Source organism: Somniosus microcephalus, chromosome 2, assembly GCF_052327205.1.
Source record: "Somniosus microcephalus isolate GS21.2 chromosome 2, FLI_Smic_1.0, whole genome shotgun sequence".
In the NCBI taxonomy this organism is placed as follows: Eukaryota; Metazoa; Chordata; class Chondrichthyes; order Squaliformes; family Somniosidae; genus Somniosus; species Somniosus microcephalus.
The window spans coordinates 79,411,548-79,426,314 of record NC_140988.1 but is presented as its reverse complement, the minus strand read 5'-3'; the positions used below and the strand labels follow the sequence as shown (position 1 = coordinate 79,426,314).

Sequence of the window (14,767 nt, the reverse complement as noted above, 5' to 3'; positions counted from 1 at the left end):
TGCTCTCTCCCTGTCTCTCTGCACTCTGCTCCTGCTCTCTCCCTGTCTTTCTGCTTCTGCTCTCTCCCTCTCTCTGCAGTCTCTGCTCCTGCTCTCTCCCTAACTCTGCGCTCTCTGCCCCTGCTCTCTCCCGAACTCTTCACTCTCTGCTCCTGCTCTCTCCCTGTCTCTGCACTCTCTGCTCTTGCTCTCTCCCTAACTCTGCGCTCTCTGCTCCTGCTCTCTCCCTGTCTCTGCACTCTCTGCTCCTGCTCTGCCCCTAACTCTGCGCTCTTTGTTCCTGGTCTGTCCCTAACTCTGCGCGATTTCTGTTCCTGCTCTCTCCCTGTCTCTCTGCTCCTGCTCACTCATGTCAATTGTGGCTCAGTGGGTAACGCACTCGTCTCTGTGTCAGAAGATTGTGGGTTCATGTCCTACTCCAGGAATTGAGCACATAAATCTAAGTTAACACTCCAGTGCAGTGCTGAGGGAATGCTGCACTCTTGGAGGTGCCGTCTTTTGGATGAGACATTAAACTGAGCCCCCCCCCCCCCCTCTGCTCTCTCAGGTGGACGTAAAAGATTCCATGGCACTATTTAGAAGAAGAGCAGGTGAGTTATCCCTGGTGTCCTGGCCAATATTTGTCCCTCAACCAACATTTTAAAACAGATTATCTGGTCATTATCACATTGCTGTTTGTGGGAGTTTGCTGAACGCAAATTGGCTGCAGCGTTTCCCACATTACAACAGTGACATTGCTTCTAAAGCGCTTTGAGACGTCAGGTGGTCGTGAAAGGCGCTATATAAATGCAAGGCTGTCTCTGCTCTCCTGACCATCGTCACTGAACTGTCATTGCAACCAAACAGGTGTCCATAGCAACGCCGGTACAATGTCCTTTGGAGTGTTTGCACTCAGCCGGGGGACGGTCATTGACAATTAACACACGCATCGCGATTCAAGGCTTTTGGGATTAGATGTCACGTTTCAATTGCATATATAACAGTAACTGGAAACAAATGTCTCTCCGTACCGGCAGGAATAATCCTTTTGTTAACCTCCGGAGATCTGCTGAGCCAGGCATCGGATCGGTTGTATTCACAGGTATTTCGAAACCGCAGCATTGTCGATTTCAACTCTTGCCGTTCACGGAAAGCTAAAAGCACAGTATGGGCTCTTTTAGCTCATTTTCTTGTCATTTGGGTTTTAAATATCTTTAAATAGATGTAGATATTTTTTGAAAAATAGCTATTTGTGAAATAACTATAAACTGCAGGCTTTATTCCAGAACAACACATATTAATTAAAAAAGTAGCTTAATGTATTTTTCATTAATTATTAAATTGATACTCCGCTCCAATTGCTCTCCGATCCCTTGAGCTTGAACTGATCATTATAATGGTGAGCACATCCTCTGCTTCTTCAGTTCACAACAGCAACTTGCATTTATATAACGCCTTTGCGGTAGTAAAATGTTCCAAAGCATTTCACAGGAGCGTTATAAGACAAAATTTGATACAGAGCAACAAAAGGAGATATTAGAACAGGTGGAGGTAGGTTTTAAGGAGCATCTGAAAGGAGGAGAAAAAGCTAGAGAGGCGGAGTGGTTTAGGGAGGGAATTCTGAAAAAGGCGGACACAGGCCAAGGCCTGGCAGCCTGAATTGGAGGAGCGCAGACATATGGGAGAGTAGTGGGGCTGGAGGAGGTTCCGGAGGTAGGGAGGGGCGAAGCCACAGCGGGATTTGAAAACAAGGATGAGAATTTTTAAACTGAGGTGTTGCCAGACTGGGAACCATTGTAGATCAGTGAGCACTGGGGTGATGGATAAATGGGACTTGATGTGAGTTAGGTTACAGGCAGCAGAGTTTTGGATGAGCTGAAGTTTACTTCATGCTGCCTAGGACACAGGGTCTGGCCAAGGTGGAAGGACATCTTCGGTTCATATAGAAACAGAATGGCAAGTCCTAACAAAGTGTTAGGAGTGGTATTTTGTTTGGATTAAATATACCTTTACTGTATATATTTATAATACATACACTTGAGCAATATCTCCCCAGTAATTGTAATCATATTTGTTTAATACACAACTTATAGCTAGACAGATTATCTAGACAAATGATATTGTTTGTTGTTATCATAATTCAATAGGCTGCACAAGGCATTAGTTAGCCCACACAATTAGTGCATATCAACTGCTAGACACAAAGGGGTAGATTTTGACTTTTGGGTGGCCACGCTTTTGAGGCTAAGGGCCTCATTCCACTCTGACTGGCGAGCTGCAGATGCCAAACGGGCATCCCGAAGCACCTCACCAGTTTTGGGCCACAGGAATTTTGGCTGGCTGGGAAGCCAGGAAGGTCCTGATACCTGTGAGGAAGATTGCCCTCTGTACCACTCCACAACAGCGTCCTATAGGTCAATACTGCTGCATGCCTGCAAGAAAGTGCAGTCAAGTGTCAGACCACAGAAGACCATTGCCGTCCCTACACGTGCAAGTCCTTTGCTGCATCCTTGCCCCCACCCCCCACTCCAGGTGTCCTTACAGCAGATGGCACAAGTTGGCATTTGCCTCTTTGCTGACCCATATCTTGAAAAGACAGGTCCCCACAGTCATTTCCAGGTGGTTTTGCCAGGGTCTGTAGAAATAGTTAATGGGAGCTCAGTCCAGGAACGTTCACCTTGGCCTGTAATCTCTTGGAGGATGGGGTGTGCAGTGTATGTACCTTTAAGAGAGAACTACTTTTACAGCTCCTGTATACTGTAGTACCAGCAGTGACTATACCTATATATAAGCCTTGAGCATGCCTCTGTACCCCAGTCTTGAGACTACCCTACTCCAGTAAACACCTGTTGATTGTTAAGTTACAGCATCCGTGTAGTTATTGAAAAACATCATACTCTCAGAATCACGGATCTAACAGTGGCGACGAGTGTCGATTCGAATCTACCAGCAACTCTGCATTTCCCTTCGAGGATTCGCTCCGGGAGGGCGGCGGAAGAAAGTCAAGGCCAGAAGCACGGGCGTCGACCACGAGCAACCGCCCAGTCATCCGGCAGAGAGTGAACATCGCAGGGGAGGCTGTGGAGAGCCGGGCTTGGTTCCCCAGCCACGACGATCAGCAACAGACTGACGACAGGTACAGCGCAGACCCTTCCCGGACAGCGGCGGCTGGAGCCGACCGACGGCAGAGAAAAAGCCGAGCAGCGTCGACGGGGTAAGATAGAGGGTGAAGCACACAGGGCGCAGCTGGGGGTTGAAAACCGAGCGGCGTTGAGGAAAAAACAAAACGGAGAGAGAGAGGGTAAAGCAGCAGCCGGGTTCAGGACCGAGCGGTGGAAATGGGAAAGGCGCACAGAAAAAAAAACGCGCAGAGCACAGCCAGGGCTCAAGGGCTGAACAGTGTCCATGGGGAGAAGAAAGGAGAGCGTGGGAGATGCCATTGAGCCGCGGAGAAGAAGGAAGAGCGCGGGAGACGCCATTTTTAGAAGCCGCAGCAGAGAAGAAGGGCGAGCGCGGGAAGAATGGAAAGCGCGGGATACGCCATTTTGTGCCAGCGGAGAAGAAGGGAGAGCATTTTTGACAGTTCAGTCACACCTAGGGATGCCGAAGAGTGGCAGTATCTCTACGTTCGACAATGAAGTCGAAGATTGGGTGACATATGTGGAACGTATGAAGGTGTACTGCAGGGCGAATGAAGTGCCAGATGCTAGGAAAGCACTGGTTTTGTTAAATTCCATGGATGCAAAAACTTATGGGTTACTGCGAAACCTAATAACCCCAGAGAAGCCCATGAATAAAAATTTTGAAAGCATAGTAGAAATCCTACAGGACCACTTAAACCCCACACCGCTGTTGATAGCAGAACGATTTACGTTCCATAAAAGGAACCAACACAAAGACGAAAGCAATGCTGAGTACTTAACGGAACTGCGCAAGCTATCGAAACACTGCCAGTTTGGAGTGGGACTAGCAGATACGTTAAGGGACAAGTTTGTGTGTGGGCTGCAAAGTGAAGGAACCCAGAAATGGCTTCTATCAGAAAAGGATCTTACGCTGGACAAGGCTTTCAGTATGGCAGTATCACATGAAGCAGCCGCAAGGGGCGCTGCAGAGATACAACGAAGACTGCAAGAATATGGCACCAATGAAATGTCCTATGGAACAGGGAAGTGTTATCGCTGCGGCAGAACAACACATGACCAGAAGGATTGTTGGTTCAAGGGCCAAGTGTGCAGACAGTGTGGAAAAGCAGGACACATAGCAAGAGTCTGCAGGTCTGGGAAGAAAACCAACAGCAAGAAATCTCCACAGGAGAAGTACAAAAAGGTACATAAGGTGATGGACAGTAGTTCAGACGAACAGAAAAGTGATACAGACTCCGGAAGCAAGGAGCTGGGTTGTCTGAAACTACATAAGGTAACCAAAATGGAGGATCACCAGACTATCTGGGTTACACTCAAGATAGACGGAGTCCAAGTGAAAATGGAATTGGACACAGGATCAGCCCTAACAGTCATAAACCAAAGGGACTACAAGCGGCTATTTTCACATATACCCTTGAAAGCTACAGAGATTGTCTTGAAGACGTACACGGGGCAAAAAGTCTACCCCAAAGGAAAAATAAGGGTGAAAGTGATATGCAAAGGCCAGGAAATACCTAAAATGGACTTATATGTATTGCCAGATGGAGGACCACCAGTGCTAGGATGTGAATGGATCTGGAAGATACAATTAGATTGGCATTCCATACAGGCACTGAAGGTTGAGGCCAAAAAGGATGATGACATCACACCTGGACGACTGTCAAAAATGCTAACTGACGCAAAAGAAGTGTTCCAGGAGGGACTCGGAACACTAAAAGGCATAACAGCAACGATTAAAATAGAGGAAAATGCAAGCCCAAAGTTTCTTAAGGCCAGACCAGTGCCTTATGCGATCAGACCAGCCGTCGAAGCAGAGCTGGAAGGGTTGGAACGTTCAGGAGTACTGTCCAAAGTAGACTGGAGCGAGTGGGCTATACCCATCATTCCTGTAATGAAGAGGTTGTTGAGTAATACGCCTGGGGAACCAAAGAAGGTCCGCATCTGTGGGGATTTTAAGGTGACAGTGAACCCAGTCCTTCACATGGTACAATATCCGCTTCCACGAATTGAGGCTATTTTCGCCTCGCTATCTGGAGGTAAACGCTTCACCAAAATTGATCTAGCCCAGGCGTACTTGCAAATGGAGGTAGAAGAAGCCTCGAAACAATACCTCACGATCAACACTCATAAAGGTCTCTACCAATACAACTGGCTGGTGTTCGGGGTAGCACCGGCTCCGGCTATTTGGCAAAGGGCGATGGATCAAGTCCTGCAAGGGATTCCAGGGACCCAGTGTTATTTGGACGACATCCTGGTCACGGGCGAAAATGACAGTGATCACCTCGCCAACTTGGAGAAGGTGCTCACCAGATTAAAGGAATATGGGCTACGAGCTAATCGCCACAAGTGCGAGTTTTTCCAGAAGCAGATCTCGTATTGTGGCCACGTTATCGATGAAGAGGGGTTACAAAACTCCCCTGAAAAGATTGAGGCAGAAGTCAAGGCTCCAGCACCGGAAAATGTGTCACAACTGAGGTCGTTCCTCGGGCTGGTAAACTACTACCATAAGTTCTTACCAAATTTGCCTATGGTATTACACCCACTGAACACCCTACTGCAAACAGGGGTACCATGGAAGTGGGATGACGAACGTAAACGAGCTTTCCAGAAGTGCAAAGAATTGATCACATCAAAAGAGGTATTGGCCCATTTCAACCCAGCACTACCAATTCGGTTGGCATGTGATGCGTCACCCTACGGCATTGGAGCGGTGCTGTCGCACAAATTCCCAGACGGGTTGGAGAGGCCAGTAGCCTTTGCGTCTCGGTCACTAACCTCAGCCGAGCGCAACTACGCCCAGATTGACAGGGAGGCCCTCAGCCTAGTATGGGGAGTAAAAAAATTCAACCACTATCTGCATGGGCAGAAGTTCACCTTGCTGACTGACCACCAACCACTTGTCTCCATCTTTAATCCTTAGAAGGGCGTTCCAGTGATGACTGCACAACGGTTACAAAGATGGTCCCTGTTTCTAGGGACGAATCAATATGAAATAGAATATAAAGGCACGAAACAGCATGGAAACGCTGATGGGCTATCACGCTTGCCACTGCCTACTGTGGAGGAAGCACCAGCAGTGGACCCTATCGAGATATTTTATTCGTCAATAATTGAACGATTGCCAGTAACTAACACGGATATAGGGAAGGAGACCCGCAATGTTCCGACACTGTCTCGGGTATATCATTTGATGGTGAGGGGATGGCCAACACATGGCGACTCACTGTTGCCAGCATTCTCATCCAGAAGAGAACAGCTGTCAGTATGCCAGGGGACAGTGATGTGTGGATCCCGAGTGGTGATTCCACCCAAGTTAAGGGAGAGAGTGCTAAATGAGCTTCATGAAGGTCATCTGGGAGGGGTGAAAATGAAAAGCCTTGCTAGGGGTGGTGGTGGTGGTGGCCGGGGATCGATCAACAAATCGAGGACCTAACCAAGAGCTGCTCAGGATGCCAGAAGGTCCAAAATGCACCACCACATGCCCCTCTACACCCATGGGAGTGGCCCTCCTCTCCATGGCAACGGGTGCATATTGATTTTGCTGGTCCATTCATGGACTCAATGTTCTTAATAGCAGTGGATACTCACTTGAAATGGTCTGAGGTGATAAAAATGTCCTCAACCACTACAGAGAAAACGATTGCAGTCCTACGGACCATATTTGCCAGGAACGGCTTGCCAGAGCAGATTTGCTCTGATAATGGACCACAGTTTGTGTCCGAAGAGTTTCGGAAATTTATGAAAAGGAATGGGGTAAGGCATTACACATCCGCCCCGTATCATCCAGCCACAAATGGATTGGCTGAGAGGTTCGTACAAACCTTTAAAAAGGTGATAAAGGCCATGTGCGATGATGAAATTCCACTACAGCATAAGGTGGACAATTTCCTGTTAGCCTACAGAAATGCGACACATGCAGTTACCAACCAGACCCCGGCCATGATGTTCTTTAACCGAAGGTTGAGATCTCATCTGGATTTGCTCAGACCAAATGTGCGAAGAAATGTTGAGGATAAACAATTCCAGCACATCAATGAGAAGCTGACAAGGAGCTTCAACGTAGGACAACCAGTCTTGGCCCGTGACTACTGAACAGAGAAATGGCAACCCAGAACGATCTGCACAAGGCAGGGGCCATTAATGTACACAGTGGATGTCGGGGAGAACATTGTGAGACGCCACGTCGATCAGATCTTAGCGTCACAGGAACGAGTCAACCCCATGTCTCGCGTACCTGGGGATGAATCCGACATACCGGTAGCCTTTACCTCAGAACCAGTAGCAGTGGAAACCGATGAACTAAACGACGAAAAGGGGCCAGAATCGCCTCCGCACCAAGAACAAGAACCTCAGGAAAGGCGCTATCCCGAAAGGATCAGGAAGCCGCCCCAAAGACTGAATCTATAAATGGACTATTGTTGTTTAATGTATATGTTAAAATGTTAATTGTTATTTGAATATTATGGGTACTGCTAATCTAAAAGGGGAGGAATTGTAGTGTATGTACCTTTAAGAGAGAACTACTTTTACAGCTCCTGTATACTGTAGTACCGGCAGTGACCACACCTATATATAAGCCTTGAGCATGCCTCTGTACCCGAGTCTTGAGACTACCCTACTCCAGTAAACACCTGTTGATTGTTAAGTTACAGCATCCGTGCAGTTATTGAAAAACATCATACTCTCAGAATCACGGATCTAACAGGGTGGTGGGTGAGGGGGGGCAATGAAACGTCTGTGAGTAAGCTTCCTCCCATGTGCAGGTGCTCCATCTGCTTGCCTGCTAATGACCTCCTCCTCCCATCACTTCACACTTCTCAGCACTACATTTCATCTGCCATGTGCCTGTCCATTTCACCAGTCTGTCTATGTCCTCCTGAAGTCTGTTACTATCCTCCTCATTGTTTACTACATTTCTGAGTTTTGTACCATCTGCAAACTTTGACATTTTGCCCTGTATACCCAAGTCCAGGTCATTAATATATAACAGAAAGAGCAGTGGTCCTAGTACTGACCCCTGGGGGCTACCACTGTATACTTCACTCCAGTATGAAAAACAACCACTCACCACTACTCTCTGCTTCCTGTCCCTTAGCCAATTTGTATCCATGCTGCCAATGCCCCTTTAATCCCATGGGCTTTAATTTTGCTAACAAGCATATTGTGTAGTACTTTGTCAAACGCCTTTGAAAGTCCATATACATATCAACTACCCTACTCTCATCAACCCTCTCTGTTATTTTATCAAAGAACTCAACCAATTCAGTGAAACACGATTTGCCTTTAACGGATCAGTGCTGACTTTCATTTATTAGACCGTACTATTCCAAATGCCAATTAATTTTGTCCTGAAATGTTGTCTCTAAAAGTTCTCCACCACCAACGTTAGGCTGACTGGCCTGTTGTTGCCAGGTTTATCCTTCTCCCCTTTTTTAAACATTTTCAATCCTCCAGTCCTCTGGTACCACTCTCATATCCAAGGAGGATTGGAACATTGTGGCCAGAGCCTCGGCAATTTCCACCCTTACTTCCCTCAGTAACCTAGGACACATCCCATCTGGACCGGGTGAATGTTCTGCTTTGAGGTCTGCCAACCTTTTAAGTACATCCTCTTTACCTATTTTTATCCTATCTAATATCGCTGTCTCCTCCTTTACTGCTACATTGGCAGCATCCTCTTCTCTAGTGAAGATAGATGCAAAGTACTCATTTAGTACCTCAGCCATGCCCTCTGCCTCCACAAGAAGACCTTTTTGGTCTGTAATTGGCCTCACCCTTCCTTTGACTACCCTTTCACTATTTATATGCTTAGAAAAGACTTTTGGGTTCCCTTTTATGTTAGCTGCTAATCTATTCTCATACTCCTTTTTTTTATTCATTCATGGGATGTGGGCGTTGCTGGCAAGGGCAGCCTTTATTGCCCATCCCTAATTGCCCTCGAGAAGGTGGTGGTGAGCAGCCTTCTTGAACCGCTGCAGTCCGTGTGGTGAAGGACCGTTAGGGAGGGAGTTCCAGGATTTTGCCCCTCTTATTCCCTTTTTTAGAGCTCCTCTGTACTATCTGTATTCAGCTTGGTTCTCAACTGTATTATTAACCTTACAATTGTCATAAGCCTCTTTATTCTGTCTCATTTTACCCTCGATCTTTAGTCATCCAGGGAGCTCTAGCTTTGGATGTCCTTCCTTTCCCCTTCATGGGAACATGCCTACTCTGTACCCGAACTATCTTCTCTTTGAAGGCCTCCCATTGTTCAATTACTGTTTTGCCTACCAATTTTTGATTCCAATCCACCTGGGCCAGATCCCTTTTCAACTCACTGAAGTTAGCCCTCCTCCAGTTAATTATTTTTATGCTTAGTTGTACCTTGTCCTTTTCCATAGCTATTCTAAAGCTGATGATATAATGATCACTGCTCCCCAAATACTCTCTCTCACTGAAACATGCTCTACTTACCCAACTTCATTCCCTAGGACTAGATCCAGCACTGCTTCCTTCCTCATTGTGCTGCAAACACACTGGTCAAGAAAATTCTCTTGTACACATTTCAGAAATTCCTTCCCCTCTTTGCCCTTTACACTGTTACTATCCCATCCTATATTAGGATAATTGAAGTCCCCCATTATCACTACTCTATAGTTCTTGCACCTTTCTTTAATTTGCCTGCAAATTTGCTCCTCTATCGCCTTCCCACTATTTGGTGGCCTATATTATACACCCAGCAGTGTAATAGCTCCTCTATTGTTCCTTAATTCTAACCAAATACACTCTGTCTTTGGCTCCTCAACTACATCATCCCTGTCCAGTGCTATAATACTTTCTTTGATCAATACTGCCACACCCCCTCTTTTTTTCCCTTCCCTATCTTTCCTGAACCAGGAATATTAAGTTCCCAATCCTCCCCTTCTTTGAAACAGGCCTCTGCAATTGCCAGGATATCACAGTCCCATGTGGCGACTTGTGCCTGCAGCTCACCAACCTTATTTACCACACTCCATGCATGCATGCCAAACCCACCTTAGACTGCTTTGCATTTGCCCACTGTCTGATCTCTCTTATTTCTGCACCATTCTTTACTGTAGTGCTTTTTGCCTCTCCCAGTCCTCTGTGCACCTTGTTTCTCCTCTCTAATGTCTCATCCTGGTGCCCACCCCCCTGCCAAATTAGTTTAAACCGTCCCCCATAGTACTAGTTAACCTTCCTGTGAGGAAATTGGTTCCAGCTCTGTTGAAGTGCAACCCATCCACCTTGAACAGGCCCCTGCTGCCTCAGAACTGGTCCCAAAGCCCCAGGAATCTGAAGCCCACCCTTCTGCACAATTTTTCCAGCCACGCGTTTACCTGTTTTATCCTACTATTCCTGTACTCGCTAGCACATTGTACTGGGAATAATTGAGGTCCTGCTTTTTATCTTCCTCCCTAGCTCCTGAAACTCTGCTGCAGGAACTTAACCCTTTTACTTCCTATGCCATTGATTCCCACATGAAACACGACTTCTAGCTGTTCCCCTTCCCCCCTCAAAATGTCCTGCACCCTCTCAGTGATGTCCTTTACTCTGGCACCACTATGTGGGACTCACGTCAGTGGTTGCAAAAACGCTCGTCTATCCCCCTGACTATGGAATCTCCTATGACCACTGCTATTCTACACTTTTCTGTGCCCCTGTGCAGTCGTTTGCCCCACAGTGCCTTGGATGTGCTCTAGACTGCACTTTCTGAAGGTGTCATCAGCTTCACTGGTATTCAGCGCTGAAAACCGGTTTGAGAGTGCCACAATCCCAGAGGATTCCTGCACTGCCTGCCTCTTCCTGTCGGATGGCCACACACTTACTGTCCTCCTGAACTCTCTGTAGCTGCGGGGTGACCATCTCTTGGAACGTGCGTTCCAGGAAATTCTCAGCTTGCGCTATGCCCTGCATGAAGTGTCCTGGAGATTCCACACGGCATAGGAATTGCTGTCAACGAGTCTAAGCTGTCCCATCATTTTGCTTACAAAAACCCATTTAGCTCTAATTAATCACTCTGATTATTTATATATTTACTGTTGCCCCTTGGTTTAAAGCACTTAAAACCTCCTTCCCGTCTGCACTGAATTCCCACTCTCACTAAATTCCCGTTGCAACTCTGTAAAGCAGATACTCCCAGCTCTGTGCACACAGCTCTGTGTGTAGCGGATATCCCTCCAATATATACCTAGTTACAACTAGTCAGTCAACAGCCAGCCACAACAATTAACATTTAGACTGATACCCACCATGCTCCTGATCTTTGGTCACCTGGTGCGGAGGGGAGGGGCAGATCAGAGGACCTCCTCATAGGACTACGCCTGGCGAAGATAGCCATTAACAGGTCCAGGCAGCGGGCGGTCGAAGGGGTCGTTCGGCCCGATTGCCTGCCTCTCTTCCATGGCCATGTTCGCGCCCAGGTGGCCCTGGAGATGAAGCACGCGGTGTCTGCCAGCACACTCGGTGCCTTCCGAGACCGTTGGGCGCCGCAGGGACTGGAGTGCATCATCACCCCGGCCAACAAAATTCTAATTTAATTTGTTAAGTTTTATTTAATGTTTTCTTAAGTTACAGTTGATTTGGTCAATCACCCCCACCAGAAAGAGTAGACCGGTACCCACTTACAGCTGATTGACTGTTAACTGCCATTGACTTGCAGTTTTAGAGTAATGTTTTAAAGTAAGAAAAGTAGTTAAATTTCAGCTCTGAGCACACCTTAATTCAGAGATTAGAGAGGCGTGCAGCAAAAGCAGAGTTGTTTTAATGGAAGACTTTAATTTTCATATAGATTGGGAAGAGCAACGTAGCTCAAGTCAGAAAGGTAGTGAATTTCTTGAGTGTACTCACGATAGTTTTTTTAGAGCAATATGTTCTAAAACCAATGAGAGAGCAGGCCATACTAGACTCAGTAATGAGTAATGAGCCAGATTTAGTTAATAATCTAACAGTAAGGGAACATTTATCTAACAGCGATCATAGTATGGTCAGATTCAATGTTAGGTTTGAAAAGGAGAAACGTAACACAGTTAATAAGATTCTAGATTTTGGTTCGGCTAACTTTAATGGGATGAGACAGAGACTGACGACAGCAAACTGTTAGTTAGCAAAGACTGTTAGCGGGTAAAACTACAGATGAACAGTGGGAGGTGTTCAAAATTAATTTAGCTTAATACAGGGCCTATATATACCCCCTAAGGTGAAAGAGCTCTACCTACCAAATAAAACAGCCATGGTCAACAAAAGAGGGGAGAGATAACATAAAACTAAAAGAAAGAGCATACAAAAGTGCAAAGAATCGTGTAGATCCAGGAGACTGGAGAGATATAAAGAACATAAAAGGAAGACAAAAAAGATAGTAAGAGCTGTAAAAAGGAATACAAAAAGAAACTTGCGAGGCATCTCAAGAATGACACAAAAGGTTTTTACAATTATATTAGAAGAAAAAGGGTAGTCAAGGATAATGTGGGCCTTTTAAAAACAGGTGCGGGTAATATTGCAATTGAAAATAAGGAAATGTCAGACTTGTTGAATAATTACTTTATGTCAGTCTTCACATTAGAGGAAGAGGATAATATACCTGATGTTCCAGGGAAACTAATAATGAATCAAGGACTGGAACTCACTAAAGTTAACGTAAGCAAGTAAACAGTATTAGGAAAAATAATGACACTAAAGACTGACAAATCCCCAGGACTTGATGGCAAGGTTTTAAAGGAAGTAGGTGAGGAAATTGCAGATGCTTTAGCCATAATCTTCCAAAGCTCTCTCGATTCAGGAATTGTCCCTTTAGATTGGAAAATTGCAAATGTAACTCCATTATTTAAGAAAGGTATGAGAGAGCAACCAGGAAATTATAGACCTGTTAGTCTAACATCTGTTATTGGAATCTATAATTAAGGACAGAGTGACTGAGCACTTAGAGACATTTGAGCTGATTAGAGAGAGTCAACATGGATTTGTAATGGGTAAGTCATGTCTAATGAACCTAATTGAATTTTTTGAGGAAGTAACTAAAGTAGCAGACAGGGGAATGTCTATGGATATAGTTTATATGGACTTCCAGAAGGCATTCGATGAGGTTCCACATAAGAGACTGTTAGCTAAAATTAAAGCTTGTAGAATTGAAGGCAAATTATTGACCTGGTTAGAAGATTGGTTAGGCGGTAGAAGACAGAGAGTAGGGATAATGGATATGTACCCGAATTGGAAGGAAGTAACTAGTGGTGTCCCACAAGGATCTGTTCTGGGGCGTCAACCATTTATTAATGAGTTAGATACAGTAGAGAGCCATATATCCAAGTTTGCTGATGACACAACGCAGATAAGTGTGAGGTCATCTATTTTGGACCAAAAAAGGATAGATCCAAGTATTACTTAAATGGCGAAAAACTAGGAACAGTGGAGCTCCAAAGAGATTTACAGGCCCATGTACACAGATCACTAAGATGTAGTAATCAGGTACAAAAATAATGAAAAAGGCTCAGCAGGCCAGGCAGCATCCGTGGAGAGAGAAACAGAGTTAACGTTTCAGGTCTGGGACCTTTCATCAGACCTGAAACGTTAACTCTGTTTCTCTCTCCACGGATGCTGCCTGGCCTGCTGAGTATTTCCAGCATTTTCTGCTGTTATTTCAGATTTCCAGCATCTGCAGTATTTTGCTATTGTAATCAAAAAGGCTAAAAGCCTTTAAAACTGGAAGGCTAGAATATAAAGGGGAGGAAATTTTGCTACAGTTACACAAAGTCCTGGTTAGACCACATCATGAGTACTGTTTACAGTTCTGGGCACTGCACCTTAGAAAGGATATATTAGCCTTGGAAGGAGTTCAGCACAGATTCACCAGAATGTTACCAGGGCTCCAAGGGTTTGATTATGAGGAGAGATTATATAAACTAGGCTTGTAATTTCTGGCCTAAATAGAAGGTTAAGGAGTGAGTTGATTGCGGTTTTAGGATTTTGAAAGGAATTGGTGGGGTAGAAAGAGAGAAACTTTTTCTGCTGGAGGGGATGTTTAGGACAAGAAGACATAACCTTAAAATCAGAGCCAGGCCATGCAGGAGCGAAGTTAGGGAACATTTCTTCACACAAAGGGTGGTAGAAGTGTGGAACTCTCTCCCACAAAAAGCAGTAGATACTAGCTCAATTAATAATTTTTAAATTTGAGATCGATATATTTTTCCTAGACAAGGATATAAAAGGATATGGAGCCTTGGTAGGTGAATGAAGTTAAGATACAGATCAGCTATGATCTCTTTGAATGGTGGAACAGGCTCGAAGGGCTGAATGGCCTACTCCTGTTCCCATGAAACTGGAGTAATACATCAAACATGCTAAAAGATAGATCTAATTGTCACATTGCAAGTTTTCTTTTTCCAGGACCAGATGCTTCAAGAGATTACAGATCAAAATTCCCTGACTTCCCTCACTATATTGGTGATAGTCATCATCTATCTCCTGAAAGTACTGGAGACCTAAACTACTTATATCGTTCTGCACCTTATGCTTCATATCAGCAACCCAAGCAATGTTATGTGGGAGAGATTGGCTGGGGATTGTGTTTAGGCAAAAATCTAAACAAATCAACTCTCCTAAGTGGCATGCAATTCAAGGTACTAAATTTACAACTATTCAAAATATAATTGTTA

General features: G+C 45.3%; 1 protein-coding gene across 1 annotated transcript in view; it reads left to right on the top strand.

Annotated features, from left to right (window-relative positions):
- The first annotated feature begins 865 nt into the window (after positions 1-865).
- The window catches only part of spmip2 (sperm microtubule inner protein 2), a 68,394-nt gene continuing 54,492 nt past the window's right edge, over positions 866-14,767 (top strand). Inside the window, exons 1-2 of the mRNA XM_086010642.1 lie at positions 866-1,081; positions 14,499-14,731. Of these exons, the coding sequence (XP_085866768.1) occupies positions 955-1,081; positions 14,499-14,731 (360 nt within the window). The 5' untranslated portion in view covers positions 866-954. The remainder of the gene's footprint in view (positions 1,082-14,498; positions 14,732-14,767) is intronic.